The sequence below is a fragment of the Genypterus blacodes genome, unplaced genomic scaffold (assembly GCF_046128005.1).
Source record: "Genypterus blacodes isolate CSIRO-AG114 ecotype Tasmania unplaced genomic scaffold, CSIRO-AGI_Gbla_v1 ptg000195l_1, whole genome shotgun sequence".
NCBI lineage: Eukaryota > Metazoa > Chordata > Actinopteri > Ophidiiformes > Ophidiidae > Genypterus > Genypterus blacodes.
In genome coordinates, this window is record NW_027466995.1 from 198,855 (window position 1) to 220,071 (window position 21,217).

The 21,217-nt window shown below is 44.9% G+C and overlaps 2 protein-coding genes across 2 annotated transcripts; both read right to left on the reverse strand.

The window, feature by feature from the left end:
* Nucleotides 1-67: 67 nt before the first annotated feature.
* On the reverse strand, nt 68-17,712 carry LOC143015350 (calcineurin subunit B type 1). The gene is made up of 6 exons (XM_076169311.1): nt 17,460-17,712; nt 11,139-11,178; nt 4,122-4,298; nt 3,932-3,991; nt 3,389-3,573; nt 68-2,488 (listed from the first exon to the last, which is right to left on the reverse strand). Exons 1-6 carry the CDS (start codon nt 17,460-17,462, stop codon nt 2,441-2,443), a joined length of 513 nt encoding a protein of 170 aa, XP_076025426.1. The 5' UTR covers nt 17,463-17,712; the 3' UTR covers nt 68-2,440.
* A 1,095-nt stretch (nt 17,713-18,807) lies between these two features.
* Nucleotides 18,808-20,751, reverse strand: cnrip1b (cannabinoid receptor interacting protein 1b). Its single transcript, XM_076169324.1, has 3 exons — nt 20,430-20,751; nt 19,621-19,765; nt 18,808-19,035 (listed from the first exon to the last, which is right to left on the reverse strand). The coding sequence occupies exons 1-3, from the start codon at nt 20,606-20,608 to the stop codon at nt 18,871-18,873; spliced, it is 489 nt and encodes a 162-aa protein (XP_076025439.1). The 5' UTR covers nt 20,609-20,751; the 3' UTR covers nt 18,808-18,870.
* Between the last annotated feature and the right edge of the window lie 466 nt (nt 20,752-21,217).

Below are 21,217 nucleotides of genomic sequence, written 5' to 3' on the forward strand. Positions count from 1 at the left end.
TCATTGAGTGGATGTTAATTTACTACTCTTACATAAACTATTTAATACTGAGGGGCACACACAAGCCTTTACTTTCAACATTTCAAAGTTTATTTAAATTTTATTTAATTTTCATACAGTATCAAGTTTCCAACAGTCCCACAGCATAAGATGCAGCATGCAGAAAAAGGAAGAAAACAAAACTGGTTCTCAAACTTCAATCATTTCAGACCCCTCCCACCCCCACGCACGCACACACACAAACTAAAGAACCCAAATCCCTCAGAAAATGCACTTACGAACTAAAGCGCGGTGTGAACTATACAGAGAACAGACAGCTAAGAACTGCATTAAACAAATACTTATATACAAAAGAAAAAACATCAAATTTCCCCTTTTTAAGCTGAGTACAGTGTGTGGCAGTTTGAGACAGGATCAGATATGCAACTTTTACTGGAATAGAAGCATCTGGCTGACCCGGGTAAAATACAAAAAGTTACATGTAGTTCAGTTCATTTGGATTACCTCTCATAATATGTGTACATTTACCAAAGTTTGGCAACATCCATATTGTATACCATTAAATTCTTAAATATATTAACATCACCATCCATGTGTAAACAAGAGGATTATTTCAAAAAATTGATCTACATGCACAACAAAAAATATATTTCCATGTCATGCAAGCACAGGGAGGCCCAAGCCGTGCAGAGCTTTGGGAGGGGGGGTCAGGGGTCGGGGGACAACAGGGCACTCCAGGCTCACATCTCTGACTGAAAACTCCTGTTCAAACCAGCAGTCGGCCTCCAGAGCAAAAACAAAAGCTGTCCCGATGCCAGTTACACTAGGAAGCATTTTTCCCCTTTCACATTTAGAATTTGTAGTTGTGTTTAGTTTTCTCCCTGGTCGTGTTTAAGTGGGTGTGGGAGGGAGGGAAGGAGGGAGGGGGAGGAAAGGAGGCGATTGTGACAGAAAAGAAGTGGGAGAAGAAGAAGCCAACTTTTGAAATGTACACGTTCATAAAATCTAAAATATACAATCGATCCCGTTTGCACACGTTTCATTCCAACGCATTAAGATTTTAAGTGTGTGTGTGTGTGTTTGATGCGCCAAAGAGAACTCTGACCCGTCCTCCGCTGTACTGAGAAAGGTGAATATTCAAAAGGGCTCATGTAAAGCAGAGGCTAAGGCTTCTAATGCTGTTCAAGAAGATGAGCACACATTGGTTACCTAATACACACATACTGGTAAAAAACAAAACAAAAAAAGGATGCTGCCCGCAGATAAAGTTATGCTTGCACAAACAGCATCATTATTATTCACTCTGACACTACGGTTTTCAGTTCTGAGCCACGTCTGCTGCTCCGTCCAGCCTCTGTTCATAACACTCTGAAATAACGTCATGGAAAAATATCATGATTCCATAAATTCAATAGTGAGCACGGAGCTATTTGCATCAGATTGTCTCACGGATGCACACTTGTTAAAATGCAAAAAGCTTCAATGAGAGTAAACCATGTAAAGATTAGTTTGCAAAGTCATCAATTTCTTGGCATGATTTCTTCTACCTATACTTTCACGACGACAAGAAACAAGGATCATCTCCAACAATATAAACATGATCAAAGTACAAATAAAAACTAGCAATCTTATTATAAAAAAGAAAACAAATCATTGCTTTTCTAGGTGTGACTGGAAGCTTTCACGGGTTTGAATCAAAACTTCTCCTGTAACCAAAACCGGAGGCCGAACAAAAGTCAGAAAAGATGAAACGGGAAAATGAAACTGGTCATCCGATGTGACTCGCCATGGTGCTGTTGGAAGCGTCACAAGCCAGTGTGTGTCTGGCGTGAATGACAGCGAGGGTGATGGGTAATAACCTGGACTGGTGTGTGGATATGTTCTGGTTGGCACTTCATACCCTATGTTCTAATAAGTGTGACTATACTATACACTTCCCTCATAAAAATCCATAGTTATACTGTATATATATTTATATATATATTGTATATTGTGTTTTTTCTTCTTTATAAAAGACAAGAACAAAAAATAAATATCAAAAATAACAATTAACAAAAAAGAAAGGATGAAGTATGAACAAGCCAGCCAGCCTCTTCATCGCCCCCCTCTCTTCCCCCTCGGCGTCTAAAATCAGAGGTGCTCTTGCAAATGACAAACAGCCGTCCTTCCGTCTCTTAAAGTGCTACGACCGGTTTATTGAGAGGATTTACAGTTCAGTAACACTTCAAAGTTGGCTTCGCAAGGCCCGTGGGTTTGGACAGAAAAAAGTGGCTTCACAGAGAGAGCGAGAGTGAGAGAGAGAGAGAGAGAGAAAGAGAGAGAGAATACTTCCATTGAGTTACACAGAGAGCGTTTTGCCGGACGTCTTGAGCAGATCTTCAGAGATGGAGAAAGCGAGTGTCAAGGAGGAACGGGGGGGATTCAGCGAGCGGAGGAGTGCTCACACGTCCACCACCATCTTTTTGTGTATATCAAGACCTCCGACCACCTGGAGAGGGAGAGAGAGAGGAGAGAGAGAGAGGAGGGGTCAGCAATGGCACATGTATGAATCTAGTCAATATGAACTATCACTGTAATGTTGCCTGATTAAATTAAAGGTGCAATCTGTGATCCAGAAGCTTCACATTGTTGCGCTTCTTCTCACATCAGGAATACTGAGACGCAGCAGAAATAAGGACACTGGATCTCCTTGAACCTGAAGGTGTCGGGGAGCAGCGCGCAGCTTTGTTCCAATTCTCATTCTCAATGTTCTACGCTGAAAATACACTCACCCACAAGGACAGGAGCCCTTTTAGATCGAGGCTCCGGAGATACCGCGCTGTCGAAATGTGGGCCTGTCAAAGCCCCAACGCACTCCTTTCATTCAGAGCTCTCACACAACTACTACACAGTCCCTCTTTCATTACGGAATAGATGTAATTTTGAATGAAGGCGAGTTGGGAAATCTTTTCTACCAAGCGTCCTTGCTGAGGCCCGATTCATTCTTGCTTCCTCGGTGATCTGCAGCCATCTTAGTTTGCAGCTTGCACTCTCGTCAAAATGTCAAATCAGCCTTGTATAGATCCTTTAGGGTAGAAGAAATGCACAGCCAAAGTGCTAACTCAGTATTTTTAGCGCCCCTATCATATGTAGCGACGACCTGCCGCCTGTGTTTACAGCCCTTGACAACGTGCTGCACCAGACGAGCTCGTAACTCAAACCCCGACGCTGTGCAGCTCCGGCGAAAAAGCTGTTGTGTTTTTCCACACTTTTCTGCCCCTTTGACATTTGGCTTCGCCACGGGCCGAAATGTCACTGGCCCCAAAATACCCACGGAGAGAGAGAGAGAGAGAGAGAGAGGGAGAGAGAGAGAGGGAGGGGGAGAGGGGTGGGGTTGTGTTCGACTTACTGCACAGAACTCTTCGAAGGATATCCTGCCGTCTCCGTCCTTGTCTGCGTTGATGATGGTCTTGTCCACGATCTGCTGGAGCTGCGTATCTTTGAGGTTGTTGCCCACCATCATCTTCAGCACCTGGAAGAGCTCGCCGTTGGAGATGTAGCCGTCCTTGTCCATGTCGTAGATCCTAAAAGCGACTGGACGGGCAGAGGGAGAGCGAGGGACGGGAGTGATTGGACTGATAAGCCTTGACGATGTTCTTAATTAAACTTCAGCTCCTTTACAGTGTCAATGTTCGTCTCAAACTACATTCATTTCTTGCTTTATTTATTTTATTTCTCATACTAAGGAGGATTTTAATTCATTTATTTAATCAACTGATCAAAATGTGAGACTTTACAGCTCATGGTAGGTGTGACAAACTGCTGTATGGACACGGCTCAGGGAGGTGAGACAATCACACCACAGCAGAGACAGAGACAGAGACGAAGGAGGGGGAGCGGTCCACGACCCCAAGCAGCACACACAACATGATATGACATGAGCTGCACTTACACCGAAGCTTCTGTTCCTTGTCCCCCTTGACGCTGAATTGCGAGACTCCCTCAATGAACTCTGCAGAGAAGAGGAGGGGAGAGTCAGCACTGATGATGAAGGAGACTCATAGTATCTGCAAGACGTTTACACAGGAGTGGGATGTGAAGAAGCTCCACACACACACACACCAGTAGAACATGTCGCTCACCTTTGAAGTCCACCTCTCCGTTCCCGTCTGTGTCAAATATGTCGATCACCCTCTGCACCAGTGGGTTTTGTTGCAATTCGGGCAGCGACATGAACTCTTCCACGCTGAGTGAGCCGGAGTTATCTAGGTCGAGTTTCTTAAACCGCTTCCCTAGCCTCTTAATCTCATCAGCATCGACTGGGGAAAGACAGAAAGAAGGAAAAGTTGGAGGGTGAGTGTTTAGATATGAACACAGAGCATACATCCACATTAAGAGCTTCAGGAGTTCGGTCATTTTAAAGCAAAGTTATGAGAGTTATGACAAGAGGAAGTATATAAGATTCTGCTCTGTTCTGCTGGAGCTAAGGCATGTAGCATAGCAGCGTTTCACAGTGGATCATTGGAAGAAAAAGTCCAATCCAAGTTTGAGATTTGTGGCAGTAACAGGAGTGTTTATGTAAGAAAGAACAGGAGAGAGATTGATGCCACAGTGTATCAAAACAACAATGGTGAGAATAATGGAGTCTGGGGGTGTTAAGGTGGCTCTGGAGAGGGAGAGGGAGAGAGAGAGGGAGAGGGACACCTGCGCCCAGTGAAAGAAGAGCCTCCATTCCTCAGTGATGTGCTTTAAGGATTCACACTGCAGCGGGGTAAAGACCCAAAACACCCCTTAGAGCAACGTGTAAAACTGAAACAAGACAATGACAAATGTAAGATAAAGGTGATAGATGCAGACAGGAGGCAGCACATCTCAGGATGGTTAGGAGCTTCACACAGCTTTATGACAGCCTGGTGATTGGATATGAAGCAAAACATAAATACACTTGCTACCACCTGCATGAACCGTACTCATAAATGATACTATCTATCCTGCAACTAGGTCAAGGACGCCACTTTTGGCTCCAGCAGGACGGAGTGGACCACACCGTGCTACAGTAACACCCCCCCCCCCCCCCCACACACACACACACAGAGTGCAGTGTGTTCTCCTCTCGTCCAGCAAAATGAACAGTGAGCGGTGGTGACACCAACATGGAGGAAACAGTAGGGAAGCTCAAGGTTCAGAATGACACCAACAATACACCTGTGACCCCAACATAACGAGCTAAGGAACCCAAGACGGGCGCGGGCGTGAAGAGAAAACGCTCCGGACATAGTAACGGAGGGATTAGAACACACACACACACACACAGACGGATATCATTCTCGCAAACTCACAGCTTTTGTGGACGACTGGGGCTGATTTACGCGACGCGGCCTGGGCTTTCCGTTCCCCTGCCATGAGGAGCAGCCCTCTCTGGCTCGCCGATGCGCTCAAACAATGGCGAGGAGTAATCCAGAAGCAATGCCTTGGCCAGTTGTTAATTACTATATAAGCTCATTCTCACAACAGCCACGTGATCGCCTCGGCCAACCGCACACTGCACCTTCGCCTGCTACTAATCTGGGGTCCTGAATGATATAAGCTATCTATTAATCGTTACACGGCGGGTGAACGCAGGACAGGAGGGACAGGAGAGACAGGAGAGACAGAGGGATAGATTTATAGGGCTCGGAATTGACTGCGTGCCAGTTGTGTTTAGGGTTACTGATCTCTGGAGAGGTCATAAAAAAAAACACGTATAGTAATGACTAAACCAAGGAACCCTCACACTTCTCTGCCTGTCTCTCCAAACTGTCCCTAACGTGCGGACACGTGGGTGAGACGCGTGTACAGGTGAGACACGTACGTCTGAATAACAATTACTGTTAGTTTGCCTTCTAATGCGTCAACAGAGAGGTCAGCACTTCAGCACACACACACTGGGTAGATCCGTAACAGTTCATTGACGGTGTTGAAGTATTTCTGTGCGTGATGAATCTGTGCATACAAACACACAGGTACACACTCTGAAATACGCCGCAGGGTTTGTGCATTGTGCGCCAGGTCCACTGGGTGTGTGTGTGTGTGTGTGAGCCATCAGAGCGGAGCGCACGTCTGTCCTATGACACCCAACACTTCCTTATCAGTGGCCTCCTGTTTCCTGTTCGCGGCAAAATGACACCCGTACGGGGGTGAGGGGGGAGGTGGGAGTATCGGGCCTTCAGATAACAGCCGCACCTGCTCGACTCTCATGTAAGAACATCATTCCGCTCCATTTGTTTGATTATTGAGTGTCAGTGTGTTCCTGTTCCAATAGAGGAGGTTTGATGAAGTTAAGTTATACCTTTACCTCCTTCCTCCTCTTTCTGTGAAGTTGTGGTTACGGCACGGAAGAGAGCTGGCAGATTAGCTATGAGCGGGTGAAGTGTGCGAGCGTAACATCTGCACCGTTGTTCTTCACAGACGTTCTTGGGGAAGGAGGGCAGCCGTGGCCTCGTGCGCTTCTAAACAAAGTGCCTGTCTCACCGTCTGACAGCGAGCGACACCTCATTGCCGCGCCTCCCACTGCACCCGCCTCCTGCAGCCATTTGCCAGCTGTGTGGGGTTTTGAATTCACTCTCCAGCTCTCTCTTTTTATTAAATTCTCCAACAGCGCCGTGAATAAGCATTCCACAAGAGAGCATCTGAAAGGGAGCGCTGTTACTTCATTCACTTCCAACGTCATTAATTCAAGAATTCAGAGAGGATTCCTTTTAATTTAAACTCTGATCCTTCAGCATGAGACTCAGAAAAGTAAGCACGCAACAGCAGTGGAGCTTTTTGTGGCAGATAAAGAGGGAGCTGACAGCAAAATGAGCAATGTTAGGGAGTCGAGTCTCGTAGAGCATCATTAGTGTTGGGGAAGCTACACTAGAAGCTCCTGAAGCTGAATAAGTAGCTAAAGGAAGCTACAGTACTAGACTCAAAGCACACAACCCAAAAAATGTAGAAACTATGATTAAAGCCACATAAATATCTGAATTACTTGAGGCAACGTCTTCCTTTAGAATCAGAAATCAGTGTTGAGCACCTTTGGTTTACATAGAACACTCTAATCTTTATTGCAAACCAAACATCGTGCTGACATTTACGCCTCATAAACTGTGGTGCAGCGGCTGAGCAGAGAACATCTGATGGCTGTGCCCAGATCCTCTCTGCTGCCTGCGACAAGTGGAGTTGCCAAGTGAGTAGGAACATGGATTATTCATACTGACAACAGCTTTCTCACAGTCTGAGTCGCCGTCTTGCTCTCCTCAACCGACCGCGTCCCCACGTCTGCCAGCTCCGCAGACAGACAAGCTGAACAACACTGTCATCCTCATGCTTTTACCTGGAAACACCTAGAGAAACCTTAGAATATAACACGGAAACTTCCCCTCTAGTTCTATATGCCCGCTAGCAAGCGCAATGACTCAGCAAACCAAAGAGACTTAAAGGAGGGCAAAGGAGAAGGAATACACAACAAATATGAGCTTTACGTGGCACACACACACACACACCCTGGGACAACATGTCTATTTAATGGGATATTTAGCAGAACATCATCCATCCTCACATGATAATTGTCTTATTTTCCCAAGAGCGCCGCACATTTCAGAGGCTCCTCGCACTGATATGCTAATGAGGCGCTGGGAGGGAGACCCGGTGTAACTGTGAGAGAATTATGACACACACACACACACACACACACACACACACACACACACACACACACACACACACACACACACACACACACACACACACACACACACACACACACACACACACACACACACACACACACACACACACACACACACACACACACACACACACACACACACACCTTATAAATGCTGTATGATGCACCCACAACTGTGTGTTACTAGGCAACTAGAGCCCACCAGCCCCCCGACGTAGCCCACACACACACACACATACCTACATGTCGTACACGCGCACGCACAAAGGAGGCATTTTCACAACACGGTGTATGCATATGTAGATGTTATCCGTCTCACACACACACACACATACATACACACACTGCACTCTAAGCAGCCCTCTCTCTGATTGACAGCCTATAGCTTCTCTATCATCCATCACCTGTGAGATAAACTGAATGTTGCGATCACAAACAACATTTTTTTGTTCAACTTTTCTCACATTCAGCCTCGTGTTTTGCTTCACACTGCTCCATCAGCGCTGTCACAGTGAGCAATAAGCTCCGTGTGTCAATCAGACAACAGCACAGCTCTGAACAGAGGCTTTCCGTCCCCATTTTGTGTAATTATGAAAACACAATGACAGCTAAATTAATAAATGTGTCCTCTTAAGCATGCTAAGCCCTTAAACAGCTCATCCTGCACATTAGGGGAAATGTGTGTGTGTGTGGGTGAGCTAGAGAGCAAATGTAGTTGGCATGTTACTGATAATTACAGCCGAGGCCTTATATTGCCACACACACACACACACACACACACACACACACACACACACACACACACACACACACACACACACACACACACACACACACACACACACACACACACACACACACACACACACACACACACACACACACACACACACACACACACACACACACACACACACACACACACACACACACACACACGCCAAACATGAGACGGCTCCATGCTCAGCTCAGTAATTACACAACCAGGCCGACACATGACACTGTTCCAATAAGCAGAAGGGTGTTTGAGTGAGTGCGGTGTGCAGTCTGAGTAACGACGGCCCGCTGCAGGCAGATACAAAGATGCTGCAGGTTAAAACTATAATCCTGTACAGAGTTAAAGCCTCTGATGAAAGATTGACATGTGAGCGTTACACAATGAGGCAGTTTGTCCTCTCCTCTGTTTCATTCAAGTGAGCAGAGAGGAGCCGCTGGTCAACCTGTGGCTCTGGAATCAGGTCACTTCTGTGACTGAATAAAAAAAGACGAGGCTTTCCCCTCAGTCTCCTTTCATTCCAGCCAAGACGTTCCTGTACTACAGACGGCGAGCAGCTGCACAGCACCGTGCATTAAGCTGATTGGTCGGCCCGCTCAGCCCCACACTGGAGGCATTCTGATAATGTCCCGTCAAAGGGCGAAGCAGATCAGTGTGCCGTTGGCGTGTAATTATAGCCATGCTGTCATCAGAAAACCCCCGGCTAACCCTGACCCCGCCCCCCCGCCCCCCCTCTACCCGCCAACAGAGCCTGTGCCTCCCGCCCTCAGGGAAACCCCTAGCAACGAGGAACTCCAACGAGCTGCCCTGCGTTTATTTTGGGCGGCTGCAGACAGGCCCGCAATGGATCCTGGCACTCTGCTGCATTTCTCTTTGAGAGCGTGATGCACTGACAGCTTTGTGTATGATTGTGTGTCTATGTGTGTGTCTGTGTGTATATGTATGAGCATGGGGGGGGGGGGGGGGGGGGGGGGGGGGGGGGGGGTAAAGAGAGCTGCTGAAGAGAGTGGGTGTGTGTGCACTTTGGTGAAGTGTCTAGTGCATAGTGTGTGTGTGTGTGTGTGTGTGTGTGTGTGTGTGTGTGTCTAATTATGCATGCTCCCACAAGTGGGCCATTAGATTTAGCCTGATCTAAGGGGAGCTGGGCCTGCAGCAGGCAGACCTCACTGAGGTGTGCAGCTCTACCAGCTACACATGGATTCATTTATCAATCTAACCTGCCCTTCTCAGTCTCGCGCTCTTGGCAACTCTGTATAAAGTCAATCCTAGGTGCAGCAGGGACAAAGAGTTGACTAAAGTCCAACGAGCCGCGCAGAGCTAATTTCTTCACAGCCTGTCGGTCTAAGAGCTTGACGGTCTGAACAGCTGCAGTGTTGGTGGAGGGTGAGAGGCAGGAGAACACGAAGGAGACACACACACAAACAAACACACACACACACACACACACAGGGAGAGGAAAACCCTCAAAGACGGAAAAGAAAAAAAGAAAGGTGTAATATGTCATCATTTTGAAAACTGTAACTGTAGGCTTTTCTGTGTCAAACCTGCTTGAACTCATTCTTACTTCACATGTTCTGACACAACCAGATAAACACACCGATTGATTTGGTGAATAACTGGTTTGCTATTGTGAAAATAACAGGTTGACAGGTCTCGCCCCCACACACACCCACACACACTGTTGTGGCATAATCCTCAGGGGGAGGGATGCCTGGAGGGCCTCACAGGTCAGGGTCCCGTCCCCCATGATGTTACAGCAGTGTGCTCCAAGTACAGACAAGTCGCAGCATGTCTCTCCCCCCCCCCCCCCCCCCGGCTCTGATTACTCTCTAACAACATATGTCATTTCCAACATGTATGTGTGTCCGTCTTGGCCGGGTTACTTTTAAACATGCAAGCTTGTAATTACATATCACAAGAGTTTAAGAATTCTAAGACCCCCTTTTTTCCCGCTCGGTCACTCTGCTCGTAAAGCAGCGTCTCCACAGGTTGGTGTCACTTCTGTCATGTCTCTGAAGAAGAACAGTCATGGCTTCAAATATGTGATACAGATGTAATGATTGGATATTAACCTTTAAACGTTTAGAGAGCCGCAACCTGTTCTGATATCATTCTTCACCTGTGGTTCTGGCTGTGATACACGATGAGGTAAACCTGAGGAGCCACACGGTCCCTGGAGTTTACCTGTGTTACAGAGGGACCCTTCAGAGTCTCGGAGCTCGTTAAGCCCCCCTTCACACCCTGCTTTATTAACAACCCCCATGGGTAAAATCAATCCCTAACTGTGAACGCTCAGCCATTTTGGGGGAAGAGGAGATGTGTACAGCTGCCTTCAGCTCGAAAAGGGAATAGACAGCGGGTTACTGAGGCTAAACGAATGCTGATGAAATGATATTTTATGCAGAGCAACAGTCCTTAGTGTTGTGAAAAGCGGCTCTTAGTCATTGCTGTTCCAGGGAAATGGCAGCGTGTGTATTTAAAGGGTTACCCCCATATGTTACAGCTGAAGCTCACTGCTGCGACTGTCTGGGACATGACGATTACTACGGGCTGTTAAAGACACACACACACACATAAAGGCAAGCTAATCCACACATTTTGTATTCTATGAACTTGGCCCCGGGATCTGTCAACCCCTTTGATTCCATTCCAACGTGAGATCAAGAAAATACTTACAGTGTGAGCACATCTCCAGGGGGTAACTGGCTTCATTTCCCTGTAGAAACACAGAGACAGAGAGGTGTGAGCCACTGTGAGAGCTCAACACACACAACAGTACAGCACAGATCAAATTATGATGTACATATAGACTCAATCTAGGTGAACAAGCACTCCTACCACCTAGAGACTTCCTGTAATTGGCTAATTGACAGTGGTTAAAATGCCTCGGACACAGAATCAGCAAGAAATGTCACGACTACTGCATCTGTTTACGTTCATTTTTTGGGGAATTTTCAGATTTGTAGGCACTAAAATCTGTACAAAAGCAAGTTGAATGACACTTTGAGTTAGAAATGTGAGTAATTCAAGTCCTTGTTTCTAAATCTGTATAGCACACACTCTGTATTAAATGTTCCATCCTCTCTTGTAGGCAGCATATTGGATACACATACATCACACACCTTCATGTGACTTATTGCATCACGTTTCTACACACCACACATTCCTCTATATATTGTGCAGCTCTATCAAAAACTGATTTATGGCATCTATGATGAGCGTAATAACTTGATTGCACTTTGACACCATATTTACTGTTTACATTTAAAAACAGTCTTTTACTTAGAGCCTAGTTCCAGTCTCCTTCATGAGGTCTGCAGGGCAACAATCCAGAGATGCTGCATTGCGTACGTGTGCACGTGTGTGTGTGAGTGTGTGTGCGTGTGTATGTGTGTTAATAGTATTGGCTCATGTACAGCAGTCACATCCGCAGCCACTTCTCCAGCCTAGTAACCCATCCAACACTGCAGTGTCCACTGGTCGTCCACCTGACTGCTGGCAGAAACAAACTGCAACGCTCACACAGGAGCAGAGGAAGGCTTAGATCCCTGTTGCAGGGTATTGAGGCGGAAGGGGGCAAAGTGGAGATCCTCACTGAGACAGAAATGTCCTGAGCCAGCAAGCATTTGACTCCAATTGTTCTGCAGCTTGTTTTGGATACTACAGCAAAGCGACTAAGACCCGAGTGTAGCAGACCGGACATGCGCACCTCAGTTTGAATATCGAGTATCAGACTGCAGCAATGCAAGGCCCAGACCGCTGACAGCTACGGGTCGGTAATGATTTCACACAATACAAACTGTGAGGCAAAAGGAAACGCTTAGAAAATGAAAGCAAGTGTGTAACTTAAGAGATGCAAATAACAGAATCATTCATAGTGAAAGCAGGACGGGAGGGAAGCAGCGGCTGAGGCAAGTTACAGCATGTGATGAGTAAGCTAATTGCAAATAAGGCTAAGCAGTTTACCGGTACCGGGCAGTTTCTGAGAGATTGAATGCCGAAGGTTGCCAATATTCTCTGCAGGAGGAAGCTTTATTCACAAACACCAGTGTGGCTGCACGGGCACACTCATTTAGGTGCAGCTGGTAAAGACACATAAGAATAAGAATAACAAAGTGTTTAAATGACAGCAGATCTGCCAAATAAGGGGTTGGAAATTATCTTTTTCCTGTTAATTAATTTACCCGATTCGGAAGGAAGATGTTCTATCCAACAAACTGCAGTCTGGACCGACACTCGTTCTGTTCTCGCCCAGTTTGCCAATTTACTAATTAATCTAAACCAGCCACATACTGTAGCTACACTGATCCAGCCGGTGAAAGCTGCTGCCTGTTATGCCGTCGCCTGGTGTGTTGTTGGGCTACATGAAGCAGCAGTCGTGGTATTTTAAGAGCAGCGAGGAGCAAGAGGTGACACGGGATTAGCCTGGCATTAGTGTTGAACGGACGCCGATCACTGCACAAGTGACTGTGACTCGTGCAGTTTACAGAGCTTGATGTTGATGTAAACACACAGGGCCTACATCATCTTTGCAGTTTCTTAGCAGTGACTTTATGAGACAGGAAGTCCTAGAACAGAAGTTACTGGATAATTAATGAACACTGCAATGGTTTATCTGGTCAATTAGGTTTTGTAAAGACAGATGAAGACACAGTAGGGACAGAGGATAATGGGGACTAAGGACTAACCAGTTGTTGTTGCACCCTGATGCTGAATATAGTTGGTAGATATTGTCTAACCTCCACATGTTTCCTGGAGGTAAAGAGATTTAGAGCAAAGCAGATTTGTAGTTGAGGATTACAGGTCTACTAAAGCAGGTCTTAGGTCAGCGGTGTAGCTATCGTTGGGTCAGGAGTAATTCTGGCCGCCTTCAACTCTCCCCGAGCTGAACCTTCAGTTGCTACTGGACAGAGCTTTGCAGAGAGGAAGTGACAGAGAGCGAGCGAGCGAGAGAGAAACACTGAACGCGTGATAAATAGAGCAGATTTTATACATAAAAAGAATAGAGGCAGAAAGACGGGATTAGACAAAGAGAGACTCCTACTGGCTCATCAATAATACATGCTTGATTCAGAATCAATTAGGGTCCCTGAACACAACACTTGTTCTGCATAATGAAGACTACTATCTCTGCTTCAACTGCAACTCTACAGCCGAGCCATTAAAGGCCTGAAGAACTAGAATTGGTGCATAGTAAGGGCTACTTTGATTATAGATCTCACTTGTAATACATTTAAATTCACTTCCCATTCCCTTTAATATAATGGGCTGACAATATGAATGTATTTATTGATGATTATTAGCTATTATCTCCCTTTCATCACCGATATACTGAAGGATATACTACAGACAGACGAGAGCTGCCTGCCCAGCTTTCATCATGGGGGACAAACATCAGCATCGGCCTTTTAAAAACACGCATGGGTCAAACAAGCCTGTGGCCTGTTTACACCTCGCATTGTCCAAGGCGATCTGTATCCGGCCTGATGAACAATGCGAGGTGTCACTGCTGCTTGCAGAGAATACGAGCCAATCTGCCAGACCACACATGGATGTGGTGATGAGATTGTGACTGGATCTCTTGTCACAAGCAGACAGGTGTAAATGAAATGCGCACAGCGGGGACAGGAGTTGTGAGATCAAATCCACCCACAGGTTGCAAACATCTCCCCCTGCCTCATCTCCGTTGTTTATTGTGCTTGCTCATTAAAGTAAGCCGTTATTCCAGCGCTACATCTGCTGAATGTACACGGTCAAGAGTGTCAGCAGCCGACGCCGCTGTCTTACAGGCATGAGGCCGAGCCGCTCCCGGTGTTTCCTTCAGCAAACCATCCTGCCTTATTAAAACTGGGAGCACATTAAGGACCCTTCAGACACAATACTTCATTTAAATGCAGAGTGTGGCGCCTTCCATTCTTTCTAGGGAGCAGGACGGCCAGAAAATACCCAACTAAGGCTCCTGTGCAGCGTTTCTGTTTCATATAAGAATCTTTCAGTTCATCATACATTTAGATAATCAGCACTACAGATTTTGAAAGATTTTATGAACCTTCTCTCCACAGATTGTGAAACCATAAAGCCTATGCGACAACATGAAATGAGTAGCTACAAGTCAAACCTAACTGTTTCCCTTTCCGCAGACATTAATTTCCTACTTACTTTACTTCATGTTTGCTTCTATGTGAGAGTGTGTGTTTATATGGGACCAGGTTTATGAGTCAAGAGACATTGTGACAATAATGATCAAACTCTCAGCAGCCTGGGGGAACTAGAGCAACAGTCTGGCTTACCTACAAAGACTTTATAATGCTGAACTAACAATGATTAAGCATCACTGTGCCTTTATCAAGTAGTGATACAACTCTACTGTGTTCACCAACAGGCAACAGCAACCTTTTGCCTTTACCTAAAAGCTACCTGACCCCTAATTGTTCTCCAAGCAGAGTAAGAGCAGGAATTCATCTTGGTGTCAATGCTACAAGGACACACGGACAAATGTGACGACCTAAGACTTCCGGGGCAAAGGACATCACAACAACAGGACTATAGGAAAGCACTGGACAACAGACGATACAAGACAGCTGCAAAATTAGCTTTGTCGTGAACTAATATAGTCTTGTCTAATCTAGATAAGTCAATTATTATGAAAAATAAGTCACAATGAAATGTCCCAAAACAACACATGTATTAAAATGTTCATGCTTGAAGGTTTTGTCATCAAATACGTATTATGGCAAGTTGTCAAAATCATAAAGCTATGCCATTTATAAAAGAAATGAACTCGGTAGTGGCTGTTCTTGCGACAGGACATGATTGTCTGTAGATGAAACAGACACTCCTGTATGATGTCCCAACATCCTGTTCCAACCCATAATTATGCAGTCAACCCTAAGCGACACACTCCCAAGATGCCATTTTTGGATTGCTTTAAAAATTTAAACCACCCAACAGAGGCTGACACAGTTCAAACTCTTCATTATACGTGACCGCCTGTTATTCACTGACACAACTGACAGGAGTTTGGCCTGTGCGGGTGACTGTTAATGCCTCCCGCCCTGGCAGCGGTGCATCCGGAGGTAAAGACACCACAGGGACTGCAGCAATGCAACAGCCAGCGAGGAGAATAAATCCAGATTGAGTGGGCCGATTAGAAGTGCAGGGTGGATCATATGGTGTTGATCATCACTTCTAGTGGAGGTTCGCTGTGGCTTTTATCTTTTACATTAGCTGTGGCTTGATTCGTATGTGGGTGGTGCTTGATTGCTCAGTAACATATGGTCCCCTAAGCATCAGATCATTCCGCTACATGCTTAAGCGACTGTGTGTCCCTGCCCCCAACTTCCCCCTGAAACTGAGAAGAATAAATTCTGACAGGCCATAAGTTGGCGTACATTCTGTGCGGCTTGCATGTCTTGGGTTTCTGCACTCTGGCAGAAGATGCAGACTGCTATAGGGCAAACACACACAAAAGGAACACTTGGGTTTGAACATGGATGACATGTTTAAAGGATTACAGTCAAGGATTACATGAATAGATTTGTATTTACAAAAAGAATATGATACGTTTACTCTTTGGTTTGAGATTAGTTCATGAAGTAATTATTCAAACACACACACACACCCTACAGAAGTATTAAACCATTTCAGTTCGTATCCAAGCTTTTCATTTTCTTAAAATCCTCCCTTACCATACATTACATTATCCTTATTAACCCTTACTTTCTTGTGTAATATAGGCTCATATCTGATTTCTGATTGGCCTTAAAATCCAACTAGTTCCAAATGTGATTTGAATTGACCTGCCTGGTTGGACAGAAAGGAGGGTAGTATGTAAGTATCTGGACTGCATGGATGTTCCACAGTACATGGGTGTTTCTAGCTGCGCCCTACATACCCTGGCCAATCAAAGAGGACAAACTTTTTTGGGAAGGACCCTTAAGTTAAAGGGATAGTGCTTAAACTGGACTGTTTTTGCCCTATGTGTGCACAGCAATGCTGTAGCAGGTGTGAGAGTAATGACAGATTAATGTTCTTCATGCTCTCTGTATTAAAAGGTTTCAAAATACATAAACGCGTAATGGTAATAAAATCCTTTGATAAAATGGTTATTCTCTGCTGCTCTGAGCAAATTAAAACTAAATGATCCTTTGCTGGATCAATATGTGAGGGAGAAGAACAGCTGATGAAGGAATGTCTCTATACCTGATCATGTAATTGTTCATGTATGAGCTGAGTGACAGGAAGAGAGGACAAGCCTCACAATTAACTTATACTCTGTGTTAGTATTCATCGGTTCTGTTCCTCTATGGACCCGACCTGAACACTGCTGACCGGTCCTCTCAGCTCATATTAGTCACTGAATTGACACCGTTACTAGGCAACTCATCTTAATATACTGTATATGGTCCAATTAATTAGGACCTGCATGTGCCACGCTATGACAGCTGAATATGGAGCCTGTGTGGACGATTTCGGCCTTTGCATCGGCACACAGCACTGCTATGCTGATAAAAACCGTAATTCTACTAATATCAAAGCACCATTTACGCAGCAGACATGAAATTAAGACAAATTGCTATTACATGACATGAATGCGGACGCGATTTGAATGCCAACGCGTAACCTGAGCACACGTTAGTTACTCCCTTGCTTGGTGCGTTCAATGTTCCACAATTACCTTAGTTGTGCTCGTTTGTCATAAAAAGCTCATTTACACGGGCCTCGTTGCTAATAAGAGTGAAGGCTACGGCGAGAAAAATGGATGAGAACGACATCTGGGCCACAGGCTTGAAGTCGGCTACTGTCAGCCCCCGGGGCGCTGCGTTCAAGAGCCACGGGGAGCCAAAAGCGGCGGGGAATGGCGTGTGTTTCTCGCCGTGTATAGTCTCTATCGTAAGGCGAAACGCAGCAATATTCGAAGCATTGCAACACAGGCCTACCCGCCGCTGTGTTTACCAGAGGCGGGGGAACCTGAAAATAGGAGCTGTGGCTGCTTACCATCTTGCTGGTCGGACGTTGAAACGCGGTGTGAACGGAAAAGGGGGGAAGAGCCGGAGGGGTCGGTGAGACGCCGAGCTGCGGTACCGAACACAAAAATTACGGGTCCCTTTGACGTGTCGTTGTGGCTTTAACACCCGGGTCGGTCCTCACACACACTCTTGCTTCTCTCTCTCTCCTACACCGAGGCTTTCTCACTGCAGTGGCAGAGGGAGGGAGAGCCGCTCGGAGGGGGCAGTAAGCGGAGGAGTAAGAAGAGGAGGAGGAGGCTTGGTTTGAAAAGCAGGCGGTGGCGGAGGGGTGGAGAGCGGAGGTAAAGGGGGGAGGTGCAGCAGTACTGTACATCCGGGAACTCCATTTATTTATTTATTTATAACTTTGACTTCTGCTCTGTTTGTGCATGCGCGCCTCCTACTGGTGGCAAGGCTGTACTGCTACACATGAGACTCAACGGCCTCTAGCTCTTTTTAAAACCTTTTTTTGTGTTAAATTTCTGCATCCTTATGTCTGTGTTAACAGGTGGCAGACTGATTTGTGATGTAATCTTCAGGATCATAAGCCATACAGTGACATTTAAGAGATCAGGAGTGAATTTAGATGTATAGTTAGTTGGTCACGACTGAGAGTACAAATTACAGTGCATACCAAACAAAAGTGTTGCTATTAATCAAAATAACATAAAATTAAATAATGAATCAAAAAATCTAAATGAAAACACTCACAACAGGTCAAAACATTATTTATTAATACACATAATGTACAATATTGCTTTTTTGCATAGGTGAATCCCCTGAAAATGTTATTTCTATCTTAAAATATAAGATACTTAACACGAATAGTAGATATGTGAAAACACTTCAAATGTTTGTCTCATACAAAGTGCTATCTTTTAAAATGTTATGATTTTTAATAATTAATAAGAAAATATGACTTTAATTATTCATTCAAATCAGTAATTCATTTAAAAAAATGTTTCTGAATTAAAACAATATTAATGGATATCCCCTTTTATGAGGTAGGAAAAAATGTGAATACTGTAAATCGGGGTATAAGTAACTTCAACCACCAAATTCATATTAGAAATACTGCATTATAGTGTATAGACAATGTTACTACGAAAATAATGTATCCAACCAAAACGCCACAGGGCTGCAGGCAGTGTCTCAGGCTAACTTGAATGGGAAGAGTGGATCAACAGATGCACCAGCAGCTATTTGAGAGGAATGAATAGAGCGGACTTGAACATCTGGAATTGCTGGATCTCATTACATGTGAAAAACAGTGACAGACCCAAAATACACAAACACAAATACATAAATCTGTACAAGCACCGTTTTTTCACACATGATCTCATTTGGCTGCAAATTATGTTGGTTTTTACTTTATTAGTGCTCAGATGGCAGTCCATCAATCAGACAAACATCTCTTTGTTGACCCACATGAGTGTACGCGTGTCGTTGGGTTTGCACTCGTACTCGATGCTGTTGAAGCTGTTTCCCCACTGGCAGTGGTCTCTTTTGTTGTAGTTATAGAATTTCACCTGCCACACTCTTTCAAACAGGCCCACCTCTGTGAACTAGAGCAGAGCAAATACACAGCAGCTCAACATGGATTCAAGGAACTGATGGTGATTACAGATGGGAATAAACCTACATATGCACACACACACACACACACACACACACACACACACACAAACAGTACAGACAGTACATTTACATGCATACATTTACATAATAAACTATATGTGAACATGTGCAGGTACAGTATATAGGTGAAATGAAGGATAAGCATAAAGACTGGACAGATGGATACATGCACATCTCTCTCTCTCTTGCTGACACACGTATCACAAACACCTCCTAATGTGAATCAGACAGATGGTTACATACACCCTTATAATACTGTATATGTAGATGAACATTAGACTCAGATCAAATGATGATGGATGTGAGGAATAAATGTGTTCAGTATACTGTGTACTGTAAACTTCTGCCAGAACTTCATATGAATATTCAGCACAACACACAAATTCACCAAACATACTTTCTCGTGGGAAAATGTCTTATGTGTTTCTGTTTTGTAACTCCCCAGATAGAAAACAAAATTGTTGTTTCCTCTTTCCTCCTGCTTCCTCCTCATGGGTGCACTGTTTTCATACCTGGATGCTGATTTGAACAGGCTGCCTCTCCCCACTCTTGGTGTGTGCCAGCCCTTCTGTGTCATACTGGCCAGTGTACAGTGCTGACTGTGGGTCTTTAGACTGCTGCTCCAGTGGGAAGGTCACCCCAGCCACACTCATTGACCTGGAGACAGAGACGGAGTCTGGTCACACTCTCAGTGTTGATATTGTCTCAAAAGGGACACAAGGTAATATTATATTTGTTATTTTAATTGGTATTATGTAACATTATGATGGATTATGATTACAGCTGGAAGGAATATTACAACTGAAACTAAAAAAATAACACAAATACAACACTAAAAGAATCTGTGAAGCACAAAATCAAAACTGAAATGTAAATAACACATGCACACGTAGCACTCCTAATCTGCGGTGGATTTATTTTGCAACAAATTGGTTTTACGATGCCTTCAAGGACTCCTCGTAAAGTCCAATATCAACGTTTTAAAACTTGGAAATGCCATTGGTTGAGGTATCAACTATTGCCAAGAGAGAAAGGGGTGCCAGTAAGGCCATTGTTTTAACCATAAAACAGAAAACTCGTTTGCCCGTCGTGTTCACCGCTTCTCGTAACACACTGTTTTAAATTCTGATAGAACCTGAATGTAACCTGAAATAAGGACTTGCATTTTCCTCAGCTCACCTCTGAACGCTTTCATTTCAAAACAATTAAACAAACAAAACCATCTAACAGTCAGATCTCTGCATATTTAAAGACGTATGAAATGACCGATGCCGATTTCTTTGCTAGAGACAGTCCATGCGTGCAACAAGCGTCTACCTACGTGGCCTCTACCGCTCCTGGCTTAACGACCACCTCGACCCTGTATTTGGAGCCGGTCAGCAGCTTGATGGTCCGAGTCTGTCCGAACCGGGCGCCGTCGGATTTGAAGAATACCGCGCTGTTGTTAGGCAGCATCTTCAACGAAACACCAATTTTGACGATTTGTGGGACTTCGGCCATTTTCCATGAATCTACTGTATCTCCGTGTGTGTGTGTGTGTGTGTGTGTGTGTGTGTGTGTGTGTGTGTGTGTGTGTGAGATGTGTGGGTGATGTGTGTAGGTGTAAATCAGTTCAGCCAAACGGAGAAACGGCGTGCGGAAGATTCCATATCACAACAGCACAGTGAGGATGAGGAACTGCTCTACTACTACAGCACTAATCTCCTCCAGGCTGCTGCACACATGCCTAATCCCAAACACAATCTCTCACTCTACAACCCCAACACTCCCCTGCCTGCACATTATCATGATCACGGTACACCTAAATGACTCGGTTACCATAGTAACACCTGTGAGTTTCCTCACTTGGGTCTGTGAAATGTCCATGACTAAGCTGGGACCATTTAAAGAACTCCAAATTTAAGCACACGTATGTAATGTTGTTATTTATTGGTATTCTTTGATAAAATAAAAGAACAATCAGCCCTATCTTCAATATTGTTGTCGTTGTGTTGTCATTGTATTCGCAGTTACACAGCACAGGAAGGACCTCTCAGTTCTCCTTTTCCTGCCCCCAAAACATTCGCGGGAAACCGACCAGAGTGGGTTTGGTACATAATTTCATTCACA

Excerpts from the sequence above, each read along its gene's own strand:
- LOC143015350 (XM_076169311.1), bottom strand. Across the intron at positions 3,992-4,121 it reads CGGAGAGGTGGACTTCAAAG|AGTTCATTGAGGGAGTCTCG; the intron begins GTGAGCGACATG and ends TCTTCTCTGCAG. Across the intron at positions 2,489-3,388 it reads CCTTCGAAGAGTTCTGTGCA|GTGGTCGGAGGTCTTGATAT; the intron begins GTAAGTCGAACA and ends CTCCCTCTCCAG.
- cnrip1b (XM_076169324.1), bottom strand. The coding sequence starts at position 20,608 with ATGGCCGAAGTCCCACAAATCGTCAAAATTGGTGTTTCGTTGAAGATG. Across the intron at positions 19,766-20,429 it reads CCAGGAGCGGTAGAGGCCAC|GTCAATGAGTGTGGCTGGGG; the intron begins GTAGGTAGACGC and ends CTCTGTCTCCAG. Across the intron at positions 19,036-19,620 it reads CTGTTCAAATCAGCATCCAG|TTCACAGAGGTGGGCCTGTT; the intron begins GTATGAAAACAG and ends GCTCTGCTCTAG.